Below are 18,504 nucleotides of genomic sequence, written 5' to 3'. Positions count from 1 at the left end.
AATACATATTAATACAGACAGCTACAGATGATGGATATTGAGATACATATTGAGATGGATATGTGATTGATAGATTGATGACATTGCAAATAGAGCTCTCATGTTATGGAAAAACATGGAGTAGGTTTTGCTTGCATTTCTGGAAGTTGCATGGAGTGCTGCTTATGACAAGAATCAAGTTGAACAGTGACTGTTTGGAGTTCAGAGTTCCAGTTGAACAACATGGTGGGTTTGCAAATGGCGTTATCAGCATGTGGTTTTTGAATAGCTGCAGGTAGTAAGTTTGAAAAGACACCAGGGAATTTGTATAGGGCACACGAAGGACCACATTCTGTTCAGTGATAATTCCATTTCCCAAGGCCATCTCAGACTCTCACAAGAGCCAAGTAACTCAGTGTCCAAGGTGCAGAAGAAATGCAACAAAGTCAGTTTCCCAGAGAGGAAGTTTTGTGCTCCTCCCAGAGACCATGACCCTTCAGCCTTGATGCATACAGGAATTTCTGACATTTGGATCCAGAAAAGGGTTTCTCAGCCTGAGCACTGCTGACATCTGGGGCTGGGTGATTCTCTGTGGTGGGGCATGCTATGTGCACTGTAGGGTGTTGAGTAATGTGCCTGCGCCCAGCCTACAGATACATTTTGCTACCTGCCATGAGGGAGAATCTGTATTCAGTTTAAAATCATCATCATCCTGGGGAGACAACGTGCCTTAGCATGGCTGAGGCCTGGCTGCTGGTCCTTTTGAATGGGGCTTCCCACTGTGCTGTTGTTCTGGGTGGCCCCGTTGCAATGCTGACTGGACTTGCATCAAGTCAGTACAGAATGGATGGGATTTGCTAAAGGTGCCCACCTGCCTCCACCTCTTACTGGCAGTTTCAGGTATTGGACTTTTTCTTGATGAGCGTGTAAAGCAAGGATTTTCAGTGGAAGTGCCTCACATTTACAGCTGGATGAGTCTCTGTGGTGGGGCCATCCTGCGCAAAGTAGGGTGTTGGACAGCATCCCTGGGCTCCCCCAACCAGGGGACAGAAGCAGCAACCCCAGTTCTGAAAGCCAGGAATGTCTCCAGATGTCACCAATATCCCTTCCAGGAGGGAGGGCAAAGTTATCTCCACTAGTGAATCACTGTGATAGACGACCAACAGAGAGATGACAGATGGATATGATAGTAGGTATATGTTGAGATGGATAGGTGGTAGATAATAGATATTAATATAGGACTAAATGATGGGTGATGGATAGGTGAATAGATGTTGGGTAGCGGATGTACAGACAGATAACTACCTGTGCATGTGGAGTCCCTTGTTCCCTTTTCTGCCCCAGCCCCTGAGCCTGTAGCCCCACTCTTCTGTCATGATTGATTGGCTTATGGGCCAACCAGTGGTTCCAGTGCCATATTATTTATGGCACAGCAGCCAAGCCAAGCCAGTGGGTTTGGTCTGTGGTTGGCAGGGCTTAACCAGCTTTCTTCTACGGAACTTGGAAGGCAAGAGGTCTCTCCACTCCAGGCCACATCCTTCTAGTTTCTGGATGACCACTCGTTTCTCTATGCAAAGGAGTTCATGCCAGAACCTCTTCTTTGGGGAGAGTGGATGCATCTCTTGGAGACATCATTTTTATTTGTTTGTTTTTGTTTTGATTTTTGAGATAGTGTCTTGCTCTGGCGCCAGGCTGGAGTGCACTGGCGCAATCTTGGCCCACTGCAACCTCCGCTTCCCGAGTTCAAGTGGTTCTGCCTCAGCCGCCTGAGTAACTGGGACTACAGGTGTGCGCCACCACGTCCAGATAATTTTTGTATTTTTAGTAGAGATGGGGTTTCCTCATTTTGGCCAGGATGGTCTCAATCTCTTGACCTCGTGATATGGCTGGAAACGTTGTTTTCTAAGTCTACAGATTTGAGTGTGGTTGCCATCTTCATTGGTACTTGGGGTAGGAGTAAAACCATTCCTTTGTTTCCTCAGAGTTCAAGAAGAAAGAACACTGTATCCTCTCCTTTTATATTATTTTTGCTCTCTATTTGAATTTTGAAAACAAAAATCTGGAGGTACTGCTTCTTTCTCTCTTATCACTGCCTGCAAAGAACAGAGACCACCGAGTAAAGGCAGGCACCCAGATCTTCTTGTTCTCTTCTGTATCCGAAACTGATACATTGCATTTTTAGTATTTGAGGGCAAAGCAGGTGCTTCGAAAAGGGAGGCTTATTTTATTATCTGTAATTTTATTTTATATTATTTTTTTAGCTTCATTCCCTTTTTCTTTGTATGAAAAGGGAGGTTTAAATTCTTTCTAGAGAATACAATTGTAGCGTCTTCTGAATAGAGTTTTCTGTTTGATGCCGTGTCTTCTGGTGCCTTAGTCTAAGGAGAACTGCGTAGGTTGGGAAGAGTCCTAGTGATATGTGGAAAAGGGGCCTTACCAGCTTTGGAAGGCAAGAGGTAGGGGGTGAAGATGAAATGGACACCTAAGGAGAATTTTGCAGGAGGAGTAGGGGTTTATTGACTGAAAGGGGTAGGTGGTGGAAAATCATTCTAGACAGGGAGTGACACGGAAGCCATGAGTCACTACGGGGGCAGGAGGGACATGGGGGAGAAATTCAAATCTGGGTTCATCCAGGAGGTGGACACAGGAATGCAGTGAGCTCAGATGTGTAGAAGACTGCCGTGGGGACTGGGATGTGAGGAAGGACTGGCTCTGGCTCAGCTGTGCATTTGGGCTGCTGGACATTGAGGAAATCCAAGGAGTGAGAGTGCATTCCAATTTGGGAAACTGAGGGCAAAACATCTGCAGGCAACTGTCTCAGAAGAGCGCCTGAGGCAGGGTCCTTGGAGGGAGGAAGCCACAGGTGGACGGAGCCACCTAGGGCTGCTAGGTCCCCTTGTTTAAGGGCTAGTTGCAGTGGAGCCAGGTCGGAAAGTAGAACCGTTCCGGAGCCTTGCGTGGCATAAAGAGATGTTGGAGGAGATGGGATGACGACGGCTCATTTTCTTCTTCTCATGACAAAAGCCCAGCTTTATGGCAGCCTCTGGAGGGAGGAGGACCAACTTCTGTATTAGGCGTCTCCAAATTAGTGAGGCTGATTTTCCTGTTCATAAAAACAAAAGCAAAAGCGAAAAAATCCCTTAGAGGAGAAGCCATCCCCGCAGACCCTGCAAATAAAAGACAGCAGATCAGCTTTGCAGATGGAAGGTGCTGCTGTCAGCTAAAGATGAGGACAGAGCAGCTCAGCCGAGGTCACTGGCGAGGAGGGGGAGGGGACTGGGAAACCTCCCTTGTCTCAGTCATTGTCGATGACATTGACCCTTTCTTTATGTTGACTTTCCCCCCCGTTCATAGATGCACAGATTGCACTCTATGCTGGAAAACATTGTTTAAAATTTAATTTTTTTATTTTGCTAACATATATCACATAACATTTTACATTTTACTATTTTAACTTCCTTTTTTTTTTTTTTTTTTTAAAGAAATGAGTTCTTGCTCTGTTGCCCAGGCCGCAGTGCACTGGTGCAATCATGGCCCACTGCAGCCTCAACCTCCTCAGCCTCCCAAGTAACTGGGACTATGGGTGCGCACTACCATGCCTGGCTAATTTTTAAATTTTCGGTAGAGACAGGGTCTTGCTGTGTTGCACAGGCTGGTTTCCAACTGCCAGGCTCAAGCAGTCCTCCTCCCTCAGGCTCCCAAGTAAAGCTGGGACTACAGGCACATGCCACCAGGCCCAGTTAATTTTTTAATTTTTGGCAAAGATGTGATCTTGCTTTGTTGCCCAGGCTGTTCTCAAACTCCTGATCTCGTTCAATCCTCCTGCTTTGGCCTCTCAAAGTGCTGAGATTACAGGCATGAGAGTCCATGCCAGCCTCATTTTAACCATTTTTGAAATGTGCAGTTCACGGCCAGCACAGTGGCTCACACCTGTAATCCCAGCACTTTGGGAGGCTGAGGTGGGCAGATCACGAGGTCAGGATATCGAGACCATCCTGGCTAACATGGTGAAACCTCGTCTACTAAAAATACCAAAAATTAGCCGGGCATGGTGGCGGGCACCTATAGTCCCAGCTACTTGGGAGGCTGAGGCAGGTGAATGGCGTGAACCCGGGAAGTGAAGCTTGCAGTGAGCCGAGATCGCGCCACTGCACTCCAGCCTGGGCGACAGAGCGAGACTCCATCTCAGGAAAAAGAAAAAAAAAAGTGTACAGTTCACTACTTGGGAGGCTGAAGCAGGAAGGCAGAGGTTGTAGTGAGCTGAGATTGTGTCGCTGCACTTTATCCTGGGCAATGGAGTAAGACTGTGTCTCAAAAAAAAAAAAAAAAAAGCACGGTTTAGTGGCATGGAGCACATTCATGTTTCTATGCAACTGCCCCCCATCCCCATCCATCTCCAGAACTCCTTTTCATCTTCCCCAGCTGAAACTCTGTCCTCATGAGACACGCCCTAGTGCCCCTCCCTCCAGCCCCGCCCTGGCAACCTCCCTTGTACTCTCTGCTCTGTGAATTTGGTGATCTAGGAACCTTAGATAGGCAGAATCCTACAGCGTTTGTCCTTTTGTGGCTGGCTTCTTTCAGTTACTGTAATGTCCTTCAGATTCCCCCATCCTGTAGAAAGGAATTTCCCTGCTTTCTAAGCCTGGGTAGTAGCCCATCGTGTAGAGGATACAGCATGTTGTGTTTATCCATTCATTCATCCATGGACACTGGGGTGCCTTCCACCTCTTGGCTGTAGTGAATAATGCTGCTCTGAACACGATTCCGCAAATATCTGTTCCATTGCCTATTTTCAGCTGCTTGGATACATTGTTTTAATTTTGTTGTTGTTTGAGATGGAGTCTCCCTCTGTCACCCAGGATGGAGGGCAGCGGTGCAATCTTGGGTCACTGCAACCTCTGCCTCCTGGGTTCAAGCGATTCTCCCACCTCAGCCTCCTGAATAGCTGCGATTACAGGCATGCACCACCACCCCCAGCTAATTTTGTATTTTTAGTAAATACAGGTTTTCACCTAGTTGACCGGGCTGATCTGGAATTTCTGACCTCAAGTGATCTACCCACCTGGGCCTCCCAAAGTGCTGGGGATTACAGGCATGAGCCACCACCCGGGCCCCTCAAATACATTTTTAGTATTATAATTAGATGCCTTTCCCACTGATGCAGGGCACCTGTGCAGTGTTTTTAGTTATGGATTGTTTTTGAGGCTTGCCTCAAGTTTTCCTTTCTTCCACTCACTCTTCCTCATTGCCAGGTAACTATTTGACAGCCTGGTGTGGGTCCTTCTGTACTTTTCTTTGTGTTAAAAAAGCCCCCTCACACACACAAGCACACACACACGTGCACATGCACACACACATATATGCATGCATGCACACACGCACACGTGCCCCATGCAGTTTTGGCCTCCTGCCACTAGAGTATGCATCATTTTTGTCTCTTGTTTTCTTGGAGATCCCTCTGGGGTATTTTGAGGAAGAGAAGTTGTAGTATTACTGTTGTTGTTGATTTTTAGACATTCAGGGACACACGTGGACATTTGGTACATGGGTGTATCGTGTCATGGTAAGCTTTGGACTTCTAGTGTACCCCTTACCCAAATAATGAACATTGTACCCGATAGGTAATTTCTCGGCCCTCAACCCCTTCCCAACGTTTCCCTTTTGGGAGTCCCCGTATCTGTTATTTCCATTTCTGTGTCCATGGGGACCTACTGTTGAGTTCCCACTTTTGAGCGAGACTATGTGGTATTTGACTTTGTGTCTCAGTTATTTTACTTAGGATAGTGGTTTCCAGTTCCATCCCTGTTGTTGCCAAAGACATGATATTATTTTTGATGGTGGTGTTGATATACTACATTTTGTGTGGCTTTTATATACTAAATTTTCTTTATCCAGTCATCTATTGGAATGGCGGTTATAAAAACAAAAAAATCCAGGCATGGTGGCCCACGCCTATAATCCCAGCACTTTGAGAGATCCAGGCAAGGAGGATCGCTTGAGCCCAGGAGTTTTAGACCAGCCTGGGCAATATAGTGAGACCCTGTCTCTACAGAAAGCTCAAAGAAATAGCGAGGGGTGGTGTTGCATGCCTGTAGTCACAGGTCTTCAGGAGGCTGAGGTGGGAGAATTGCTGGAGCTCAGGAGTTGAAGGCTGCAGTGACCTATGATCGCACCGCCGCACTCCATCCTGTGCAACAACAGAGTGAGACCCTATCCAGGAAAAAAACAAAACAGTAAGAAAACAACACATGGTGTGGAAGTGGAGGAAAGGGGCCGTGGATGTGCTGCTGGTGCGGAGGAGGCCTTCCAGTGCATGCGGCAGGGGGGTGACCTCACTTTCTCGTCGAGAGGAGCTCAGCTGTGTAAGGCAGAGTTGCAGAGGATGGGAGGGTGGATGTGACCCTAGGAGCAAGGCTGTGTGCCTGTGGGCACGCACTTCCTGGTGACGTTTCCTTGGACCCCGCAGTGGGAAACAGGAGCGCCTCTGCCCTCTCATTCCTCTTGCTCTGTATTTGCATTCGCTATCTTGCTGGTCTCCAGATTCCCAAGCGCTGCTGCCAACCCACGCCTTCAGCCTGCCAAGCTACACGTGTGTGCCCACTTCACCACCCTCTGAGCCTTCTGCTCAGATGCCTCTCACCAAAAGTGAGTTCCTGCTCTTCCTCCTTGCCCCTCAGCCCTAGTCAGTTCCTCATCTGCACTTCCCCATTTCGGAAGTGTTCCCTCCAGCTCTTGGGGCTCACCTAGGAACCATTTTTTTTATTTCTTTCACTTTGTATTCACACTAATCCTGAGTCCTGTCCTTTTCTTTTCTTTTCTTTTTTAAAGAGATGTAATCTTGCTCTCTCATCGAGTCTGAAGTGCAATGGTGCAGTCATGGCTGACTGTATTCTTGACATCCTGGACTCAAGGGATCCTCCCACCTCAGCCTCCCAAGAAACTGGGACCACAAGTACACACCACTATGCCCAGGGAATTAACATTTTTTTGTGTGTGAACAGGATCTCATTATGTTGCTCAGGCTAGTCTCAAACTTGTGGTTTCAAGCGGTTCCCCTGCCTAAGTAGCTAGGATTACAGGTGCACACCACCATGCCTTGCCCCTTTCCAACTCTACAACCCATCTCCAGAGCCCATCCACGTCAATGCTGTCTTCACAGAAGCCACCATAGCTTATCTAGATGCCCTCCCCTGCTCTCCATTGATCTCCCATCTCTGCTGGACTCACCCCTTCCTCCCGTATCAGCCCAAACCTTTCTAATGTGAAAATAGGCAGGGCGCGGTGGCTCATGCCTGTAATCTCACCACTGTCAGAGGCTGAGGCGAGAGGATTGCTTGAGGCCAGGAGTTTGAAACCAACCTGGGCATTTTAGTGAGACCCCATCTCTAATTTTTTTTTTTGTAAAGACAGGGCCTTTCTCTGTTGCCCAGGATGGAGTGCAGTGGTGTCTTCATAGTTCACTGCAGCCTCATTCTCCTGGGCTCAAGTGATCCTGCCACCTCCCATGTAGCTGGGACTATAGCACCAGTACCACCAAACCTGGCTAATTTTTAAATTTTGGGAGTCTTGCTATGTTGTACAGGCTGATTTTGAACTCTTGAACACAAGTGATTTTCCTACCTCAGTCTCTGAAGTAGCTAGGAGTACAGGTACACACCACCATGCCTACCTAATTTTTAATTTTTTTGTAGAGACGTGGTCTTGATTTGTGCCTAGGCTGGTTTTGAGCTCCTGGGCTCAAGTGGTCTGCCACACTGGCCCCACAAAGTGTTGGGGCATTTTGGCCTCCAACCTTCTTTTATGTCCCTCCGCAGTCTTCCTTTGGCCTTTATCTGTGGGGACAGAGATGCCTTCTGCCTCCCTGTCTCCACCTTCTACCTGGCCTTGCAAGACTCCCTGCAGCCATCCTTCCAAGTTTACTGTGTAATGTCTGTTCCTCATTAAGCCTGCAGAGCTCATGACAGTCACAAGATCTGCCCTTCCTGAGGACATTATGTACCGAGGACATTGCTTGGCACATAAGGGGCCCTTGTCCAAAACATCTGGAAACCAATAAAGAATGTGGCTGTTGAGTAACTGATTAATGTGTTGACGAATTCATTGATTCCTGAGGCTAGTACTTACCGTAAGGGTTAGATCTTGAACATGCTTCTCATATCCGTTGTGACAAACCCTGTTATCTTCTATTGCTTTTGAACTTTTATAGACTTGATGTCGGGGGCAGAGTCCCGCAGTTAACTGGAATCATTGAACTGATGCATCGGTTTCTAATTTTCTAAACTCAGATGTGAAATTACCTGTGGTCACTAAACTCCGTCCCATTCCATAGTCCCTGCACATGATGACTTAAGTTGTGTAAATGATTTTTGGAGATAGTAAAGTCAGCATCTCTTTTAACATTTTGTTCCTTATCTTTAGTGATACCCAGCTCTGTACAAATTCTGTCCACGTAAGCAGTCTTTTTTTTTTTTTTTTTTTTTTTTTTTTGTCCAGATAGGGTCTTGCTGTGTCGCTGAGGCTGGAGTACAGAGGTTCAGTCATAGTTCACTGCAGCCTTCTACTCCTGGGCTCAGGCTGTCTTCCCACCTCAGCCTTTTAAGTACCTGGGACTACAGGCATGCACAACCACACCTGCCTAATCTTTTTATTTTTTTCCGGAAACAGAGTCTCCCTATGTTGCCCAGGCTAGTCTCAAACTTCTTAGTCTCAAGTGATTCTCCTGCCTCAGCCTTCCAAAGTGCTGGGATTACAGGTGTGAGCCACCACACTCGTCTGCAAAGTCTTACTGATAAAAGATTTGAAGGAAGGATGTCTCAGAGAACTTTTGTTTTTCTTCTAATATTTATTTAATCTTACTGAGCTGGGGAAAGGCAAGGGAATCCCAGTTTTCCAGATTTTTTTCCTTATAGGAATATGTTCTTACTTGGCTACCTCTCTATAAACTGTTACTTCTTAAAGATGCTGAAGGGTGATCCCGCATTAGTGTATAGGTAAAAATGATGTGTTCACTTCATATATACTGATTAGATGATGTTGTTAAATCTTGTAGTTTGTTGATGTTGATTTTACCAAGACACTTGTGGAACAAATATATTTTCATACAACCTTACACATCTCAGTAGTTTTCCCCACTCATGCAGTAACTTTTTCTGCCCTGCTTTCCCTCCTCCTTTCCCCACCTCTTCTTCCCTCCCCTCGTCCCCTCTTCCCTTCCCTCCTCTTCTCATTTGATACAAAGCCCTAACTCTCTTCCTCTACAGATCATCCTACCTGTGGTTGAAATTGCAACTTCCAGCTGGGCGCAGTGGCTCAAGCCTGTAATCCCAGCACTTTGGGAGGCCGAGACGGGCGGATCACGAGGTCAGGAGATCGAGACCATCCTGGCTAACATGGTGAAACCCCGTCTCTACTAAAAAAATACAAAAAACTAGCCTGCTAAATCCTGTAGCAGGATTTATGCCTGCTAAATCCTGTACATGCCTGCTAAATCCTGAAAGTTCTTTCATTCCTCCCTTCTAACCTACCCAAATCCTTCTAATCTCCCACTATGGTTACTTATCTCTGATGCTCCTGAAGGGTGACCTTCATTCATTTATCTCTGATGCTCCTGAAGGATTCTCCTACATTGTGACAAGGTGATGCATTGTTCCTAAGAGGATCTGTGCAGATTTTTATCCCAGACTGGGGTAGATGGGGGAGGATAGAGGATATATCCAAAGAATGTGTTGATGTGTTGGAAACTAATTGACAGGAGAGAGAGAGAGAGACTTTCAGGATTTAGCAGGCATATAGAATATGCAAGCCCTGACAATACAAAGATCTCAGGTTCAGTCACTTGGCTTGCAGGGGAAGTTGCAATTTCAACCACGGGTAGGATGATCTGTAGAGGACGAGAATTAGAACTTTGTATCAAATGAGAGAGAGAGAAAATGCATCTTTTTCTTGCATATGTCAGCCATTCTTTTCAACTAAATTAATTGTTGTACACAGTGGTCTTGCTATTGCTTTGACCGTTTTTGTGGCCTGAAGAAATTTAAAAAGTCACTAGCTGATAAAAAGTCACGAGCTGACACAGAAGTTTATTGTAGAAGTTCAGCAGTATGATAGTATTTGGACCTTGGAAAATATTTTGCCATCAGAACAGTGAAATTGTGGTTGTCTTCTAAGCTCATCCACAAAAGTACAGTTTGACTGTCATGCATTTGAGATCCCGTGTGCTTAATCATGAAATAGTACTGAGAGTAACACTCCTGCCCAACCAGTAATGGTGCAGAGCACAACATTAGGTCATTTAGCTAGGAGAAAATGACTTGAGACGTCAACTGTAAGATGAAAGGAGCATGGGTGTGTGGTCGGTCTTTATAACTCCAACAGATTGCTCTGGAAAACAGTCACTACATACCAAATTTTAGCCAGTCGTAGTGCCATGTGCCTGTAATCAGCTACTCAGGAGGCTGAGGCAGTACAATCATGGGAACCCAGGAGGCGGAAGTTGCAGTGAGCCAAGATCATGCCATTGCACTCCAAGCCTGGGCGACGGAGAGAGACTCTGTCTCAAAACAAACAAGCAAACAAACAAAACAAAACAAAAAACCACTCCAACAAATACCTCTCCCTCCCCAGATACTCTTCCTGGATCCCTTTTGCCTCAAGACCCTAAATTTTGAACTTGCTGAGCTGCAAGAAATCAGTGGAGAGGTAGGACACAGGTGCACAGCCTTCAGTAACTGAAGGGAAAAAAACAAAAGAAATTTCTAGGCTGGGTGCGGTGGCTCAAGCCTGTAATCCCAGCACTTTGGGAGGCTGAGACGGGCAGATCACGAGGTCAGGAGATCGAGACCATCCTGGCTAACACGGTGAAACCCCATCTCTACTAAAAAAAAAAAAAAAAAAATACTAGCCAGGCGAGGTGGCGGGCGCCTGTAGTCCCAGCTGCTCGGGAGGCTGAGGCAGGAGAATGGTGTAAACCCGGGAGGTGGAGCTTGCATTGAGCTGAGATCCGGCCACTGCACTCCAGCCTGGGCGACAGAGTGAGACTCCGTCTCCAAAAAAAAAAAAAAAAAGGAAATTTCTAACCCTGAGCTCCCTTCAGCCACCCAGCTGCTGAGGGGCAGGAATCTAGCAGCAAGGAGGACAGAGGAAGGCATTCCTACAGCCTGAATTTGTGGGTCATTAGTCCCCCAACTCCAGCATTGTTGCAGAATCTGCAAATTTTAAAGTGCATTAGGTAATTTTATGTAAGAGGCCTATATTTTGCTAATACATATAAACTCTGTTTATATGTATTGTGTTTAGTCAAATAAATGTTTATTTAAAATTGACAGTAGCATGTTGTTTTATTTATTTATTTTTTTCTTTTAGAGACAGGATCTTGCTGTGTTACCCAGGTTGAAGTGCAGTGATGTTGTGATCATAGCTCATTGCAGCCTCCAATTCCTGGGCTCAAGGGATCCTCCCACCTTAGCCTCCTGAATTGCTGGACGCCACCATGCCTGGCTGATTCTTTTATTGTAGAGATGGGATCTTGCTGTGTTGCTCACGCTGCTGTCGAACACCTGGCCTCAAGTGATCCTCCTGCCTCGGCTTCCCAAAGTGCTGGGATGACAGGCATTGAGCCTCTGTGCCTGGCCTATGATTTTCCTATCATTAATCTCTGTGTCGTTGTAAGCTGTCTCCCATGTCTTTGCTTTCATTCTACATTGTTTTGGTGGCATGGCCTGTGCTGGCAGACAAGACTGTCTGGTCGACCTTGAGCATCGCTCCGTATCCTCAGGAAAGGTTTCCTGGGCATTGTTTTTGTTTTCTTCATACACCGACTGGCTGCAACTCATTGGAATGACATTGCAAGGGAGCATCCATGATAGTGTCATGATCAGATGAAACATAACAGTATGTTTCCTGGTCATGGTTAAGGTTGTCCTTTATGCTTCTGATTCTTTTGGGTGCCATCTCCTGGTGGCCCTCTCATGTGCTCATGGAAACACGGGCATGCTGGTGTCTTCTAGGTCTCCAAAAACAAAGCCCAGGTTAGGCACAGTGTCTCACGTCTGTAATCCCAGCAATTTGGGAGAACGAGTTGTGAGGATGACTTCAGCCCTGGAGTGCAAGACCAGCCTGGGCAACACGGTGAGATCCTGTCTGTACAAATAATAATAAAAAAATGAGCCAGATGTGGTGGCATGCACCTGTAGTGCCAGTTATGAGGCTGAGGTGGGAGGATTGCTTGAGCCCAGGAAGTTGAAGCTGCATGAGTCATGATTGTACCATTGCACTTCAGCCTGGTGGACAGAATAAGAACCTGTTTCAAAAACAAACAACACCCCAAACAAAATCCCAAAGCCCTTGGTTCCAAATCTGCCTCATTTTCCCCCACCTCTTCTTTAGGCACAAACCTTCTTTCATTATCTGTGCAAATTGTACTTATATTTGTGCTGAGATGTTGAATGCACAGACGCACCTCAGTATCTTCTGTACCTACTTTCATCCCTACCTCTTCCTCTTCCTTGATCTCTCTTTGCTGCATTTTCTTCCACTGATCAACACCTTTGTAAGAAGGCACCTCGGGCAAGCTCCACAAGCAAGTGCTTAGGAATACCTCCTTTGGGGCTTTTTAAAAGGGCTATCTTTTCCCAGCAGGTTTGGGATGCAGTCTGCTAGTTTATTGTTAATTCCCAAGCTTAGTGATAGTTCCAGGTTACTGAATCGGGTGTGATCTCTGAAGATCTGTGTGTTGTTGGTTAGTAGGTTAGGGCTGCCATAACAAAGTAGCATAGATTGGGTGGATTAAACAACAGTGGTTTATTTTTTTACCATTCTTGAAGCTAGAATTTTGAAAAGAATGTTAACATGTGAGACCATGATATTTACTCTTCATTCATGCCAAGACAATGAGACATTTACCCATGTCCCAGGAGACACATATCTTAACATCTGCTGTTGTCTGAAAGCATCTCTCAAATTCATATAATGAGACGGTAACCCCAAAAGCTATGGAATTAAAAGATGGAGCATTGGGGGGAAGCAATTAGATCGTGAGGGTGAAGCCAATGAAGAGGACCAGTGTCCTTGGTGAAGGGGCCCAGGGGAGCCCGTTCCCCCTGGGTCCATGGGAGGACGTCACGAGAAGCGCTCTTCCCTCAGGAATGGGCCCTTACCACGCAGTTCATCAGCAGGCGCCCTGGACTTCCAGCCTCCAGAACTGAGAATAATACATGTTTCTTGTTTGTAAGGCCTCCTAGTATATGGTTTTTTTGTGATAGCAGCCAGAATGTACTAAGACAACATGTATGTAAAATCTATGCAACTTGTGCTTTAAAATCCATTTGTATGCTTCTCCCAGTATCTGGTTATACACCTGTCTTAACATCTACACACATCTTAGCATCTACCTATACTGATGAATTACACCTATCTGTATACATTAGCACCTGTCTGTACCCAGAGTCACATCTACAGACATGCAGATCCTAACATCTGTCTGTATACGCACCTTAGCATCTATCACATATATTAGCATCTGTGGACCTTGAGAGCTTGTTTGGCATTTCTAGCAGGGGAGCGCAGCTACTCGTATACCCTTGACCGAAGACTAGTCCTCCTCTATTGGGGATGGTCATACTCTTTGACTGAACAGGCATGTTTGGGAGGGATGCACACAGAGCCATGAAGGAGGAAGAGGACAACCGCCTAGCCAGTCAGATCAGCTGAATCAACCTTGGCAATCAGTGATGAGCAGACGTCGCAGCCAGATTGCCCTAACATCCATATATTAGCATCTGTCTATACCCATATCCTAATATGTGTCTACGCACACAGAGTGACACCAGTATATATCCATCTACACCCATATCCTAACGTTTCTCTATACCTCTGTTAATATCTATCTATGTTCATAGTCTAACATCTGTCTTTATGTGTTTATTAACGTCTGTCTATAACCATATCCTAGTATGTGTCTACACCCACAGAGCAACACCAGTCTACTTCCACCTCCACCCATATCCTAATGTCTCTCTATACCTCTGTTAATATCTATGTTTGCAGTCTAACATCAGTCTTTACATGTATATTAACATCTGTCTACACGCATATCCTAGCATCTGTCTACACCCATATTATAAATCTGTTTCCTCCTATATGTTAACATCTCTCTACACCCATATTCTAACATTTGTATCTATCTATATTGTAACACCTATCTACATCTATATCCTAACATCTATCTCTACCTACATATTAACATCTGTCTGCACCTATATTCTAACATTATCTATATCCATATTCTAATATTTGTCTACACCCATATATTAACATATGTCTACAGCCATGTCCTAACATCTGTAGCCATATGTTAACATTTATCTACACCTATATCCTAACATCCATCTACACCTATATGGTAACACCTGGTTATATGCATCTACACCCATATCCTAAAATCTCTCTATGCCTACATATTAACATCTGTCTACACCTGTATTCAACATTTATCATGTAATATAATTACACCCGTATAATTAATATCCATCTACACCTGTATCCTAACACCTATCTGTAACTACATATTAACATCTTTATATATCTGTATGCTAACATATATCTATATCCATATTCTATACCATATTGTAACACTGTTTACACCCATATATTAGCACCCATGTGCACCCATATACTAATGTCTGTCTCTGAGCACATAGTAATATCTATGTGTAGATGCATTCTAACACCTATCTGTACCCATATGTAAGGACAGATGTCTTTACCCATATGCTCATACCTGTGTGCTCCATGTCCCAGCATCTGTCCCCAGCTATTACTGCCTGTCTGCACACACATTTTGGCATCTACCTGCATCTGTACCCCAACACCTAGCGTACGGCATATCCCGTCCCCTCCTGAGGCAGGGCCCTGAGTGTGTGCTGATGCCTAGCTCATGGCGTACCCCCGCCCTGCCGTGGTAGGGCCCTGAGCGTGTACTGACACCTAGCTGATGGTATATCCCCTCCCTTCCTGTGGCAGGGCCCTGAGTGTGTGCTGACACCTAGCTGCATCTGTACCCCAACACCTAGCTGACAATGTACCCCTGCCCTGCCCTGGCAGGGCCCTGAGCGTGTGCTGTCCCCACAGGTTCTGGACATGGCATGACGAGCGCTTCCTCTACATGCTCATGGAGTACGTGCCGGGCGGGGAGCTCTTCAGCTACCTGCGCAACCGGGGGCGCTTCTCCAGCACCACGGGGCTCTTCTACTCTGCGGAGATCATCTGTGCCATCGAGTACCTGCACTTCAAGGAGATCGTCTACAGAGACTTGAAGCCGGAGAACATCCTGCTGGATAGGGATGGCCACATCAAGCTCACGGACTTTGGATTTGCCAAGAAGCTGGTAGACAGGTAAGAGGAATGTGAGCTCAGACGGGATCTACGCTGCTTGGCAATAAGAAAGATCGTGGTAGTTGTGGCAGGTCAGCAGGGAAAGACTGGGAACCAGAGTTTAACTTTCATGTGTGGGAGACACTTGCAGCCAGGGATGAGAGAGCCAGGTTGACCTTGTTTAAGTGGGCTGTGATTGCTGGCAACTTCAATTGGACTGGAGGCCATTATCCTAAGTGAAGTAACTCAGAAATGGAAAACCAAATAGGATGTGTTCTTATAGGTGGGAGTTAAGCTGTGGGTGTGCAGGGCATACAGAGGAGTGTAATAGACACTGGAGAATCAGAAGTGGGAAGGGTGGGAGGAGCCAGTTACAGAGGTAATTTCCTGATGACAGATTGAGGAGGCAGTTGTATCTGTGTGTGTGTGTGTGTGTGTGTGTGTTTTTGTTTGTTTGTTTGTTTGTTTTTAAACAAAACAGTCTGGGAACCCTCCGTGTTGCAATTATTCTCACTTTTCCCCTGACAAAACTGACAAGAACTGTCTATACTCTCCTACTCCCAAGTTCCCATTAATTACTGTTTTACTGCCTCAGAATGATGCCTTGAGGGATGAGGTGTGGAGTTTTGGTGAAGTGTTGAAGTTGGCAGGAAAAACCTGTTATTGCCAAATTTGGTGACAGTGACTTCATTTTACTGTGTCAGAATAATGAAGAGTGAATTTCAGTAAAGTATTTAAATTACCAGGAAAGACTGAAGATGGATATAGTAAGAAATGAGATTTGATCAAAAGCAAGACATAGGTTGGGCGTGATGATTGCAGCATTTTGGGAGGCTGAAGCAGGAGGATCACTTGAGCCCAGGAGTTCAAGACCAGCTTGTGCAACATAGCAAGACTCCCTCTCTACAAAAAATGAGCCAGGTATGACTATAGTCCTAGCTATTTGGGAGGCTGAGGTGGCAGGATGGGAAGTTGGGGCTATGGTGAGCTGTGATTGCACCATTGCACTCCAGCCGGGATGACAGAGTGAGACTCCATCTCAAAAAAATAAAAAATAAAAAAGGCAAGATGTGTTCCTATCAAGATTTTGATACCATCCTCATTAATTAAAGAGTTTGATAAAAGCAAAAAAGGAAGAAGAGAGATGTGGAGTCTGTTTGCAGTTGGTGGTGTTACTTTCCCTTGAGCCCTGTTTAATTTTGCTGTACTTCGTACTAGGAAGTGTGTATTACTGTGCCGAGGTTGGTGACAGACCCCCTTCTCCCTGCTGGTCAGTGGTGTCTAGGAGCCATTGTCACAGAGGAAACCCCTCCCAGTGCCTGGGCTGGCTATTGGAAGCTGTCCCATGCTTGCAGACGTGCACCTTCTCCCTTCACGGGCCTGAAATTCTCAACTGTTTGTTTCCATCAGGCAGTTCTAGGAACTGTGATTGTGTCCCCATAAAAAACAACAATGATGAAAATTTTTCCTTTTTCTGAAAAACCCCCACACCCCACTTCTTGATTGTAACCCATGATCCTACAAGAAAAGGTGTGTAGTATTTTCCCTGTGAGTACTGACTAGCATCTATTTCCTGCATTATCAAACCTAGAGAAAACACTGTCTCATACTTTTCTGATAAAAAGGAAAAACATGCATTTGTTTCTGAAATCAAGAGTAAAAGCTCTCATCAGCTGTCCATATTCTTCCTGAGCCCCACTGTGCCCATTAGGTGAGTGACATGCTCACCACGTCATACACAAAGCCGTGAGGAGAGACAGAGAGTGAGGCTGGTGATGCCACATGTTAGGACGTAAAGGGACTGGACTGAAACTCAACTTAGAGATGTCATCCATTTCTCTCTCTTTTTCTCTTTTTATTGTGGTAAAATGCCTTTAAAATGTACCATAGTAACTGTCTTTGTTTATTTACATTTAAAAAATTTTTTGAAACAGGGTCTTGCTCTCTCAGCCAGGCTGGAGTGCAGTGGTGCAATCACAGCTCACAGTAGCCTCCAACTCCTGGGTTGAAATAATCCTGTTGCCTCAGCCTCCTGAGTACCTGGGACTAGAGGTGTGAACCACTAGGCCAGGCTAATTTTTAAATATTTTTGTTTAGACAGGGTCTTGCTGTGTTGCCCAGGCTGGTCTGGAACCCTGAAGCTCAAGTGATCCTCCTACCTTGGCCTCACGAAGTGTTCAGATTATAGGCTTGAGCCATTGTACCCAGCGCATTTGAACCATCTTAATGTGCACAATCCTGTAGCATTTATTGCATTTATCATGTCGTGCAACCATCACCTTTCTCTAGTTCCAGAACATTTCGTCATCCCAAAAGAGAACCTGTACCTGTTAAGCAATTATTCCCCATCCTAAGCCAGGATGATCTCTTTTTAACTTGACTGCAGCTACAAAGATGCTGTTTGCACATGAGGTCCCACTCACAAATACTGGGGTTTAGGACTTTTTGGGGTGCACAGTTCAACCAATGCAGGTGTGGCGGAAGGTGTGGGCATTCAGAACACAGGAGTTATTGGATATCTATACTTCACAGAGAATCCTATCCTTAGCTCTGTTTCTGCTTCATTAAAATGGCCTCCTCCCTCCCCTCCCCCAGCCATAATGAAACTAAGAACAGTGAGAAAACAGAACAGCAGGTGTCACCTTCCTTCTACCAAAAAGACAGGTGAGCAAAAGGAGATAGGAACAGGGAAGTGGATAATTCACTGCCCAGACCAGTGGTGTCGACATAACACTCAGACTGTCTCATCTCATACTCATGCAGTCGACATCTCTCTATAGCAGTGTATGTCTCTTTGTACATCTAGTGAGGCATTGGGGTTTTTGCAGGAAGGAGTGACTCTAATGGGGCCAAAGTCTTCCTGAGGCAAGTTAGAACCTGGAAACTTACACAACCTTAGCTGTGTGTCCTTACCCTAACATGGAGCCAAAAAGAGCCTCATCTTTCAAAAGGTAAGTGGAAGTTGCAGCTAATGCCTATAGGATGACTTCTGGCCACCTCTGCTTGGGCTTCATGTCAGCTAAGTTCTGTGCTTTTGGCTACATTCAGGCAATTTTGGATGGACTCGCCAGGTGAAAATACAAAATTAGTAGGCCAATAAGTCAGTTGTCTTGTAGAGTAACAGAAGTGTTGTGCATCGAATCAACTAGGGTATAC

At 45.6% G+C, this 18,504-nt stretch overlaps 1 protein-coding gene across 1 annotated transcript in view; it reads left to right on the top strand.

The window, feature by feature from the left end:
* The window catches only part of LOC126947129 (cAMP-dependent protein kinase catalytic subunit PRKX-like), a 103,151-nt gene that overhangs the window by 44,068 nt on the left and 40,579 nt on the right, over positions 1-18,504 (top strand). The window contains exon 3 of the mRNA XM_050777754.1: positions 15,106-15,369. Within this exon, the coding sequence (XP_050633711.1) occupies positions 15,106-15,369 (264 nt within the window). The remainder of the gene's footprint in view (positions 1-15,105; positions 15,370-18,504) is intronic.

Source organism: Macaca thibetana, chromosome Y, assembly GCF_024542745.1.
Source record: "Macaca thibetana thibetana isolate TM-01 chromosome Y, ASM2454274v1, whole genome shotgun sequence".
NCBI lineage: Eukaryota > Metazoa > Chordata > Mammalia > Primates > Cercopithecidae > Macaca > Macaca thibetana.
This window is presented reverse-complemented; position numbering and strand designations above follow the sequence as displayed.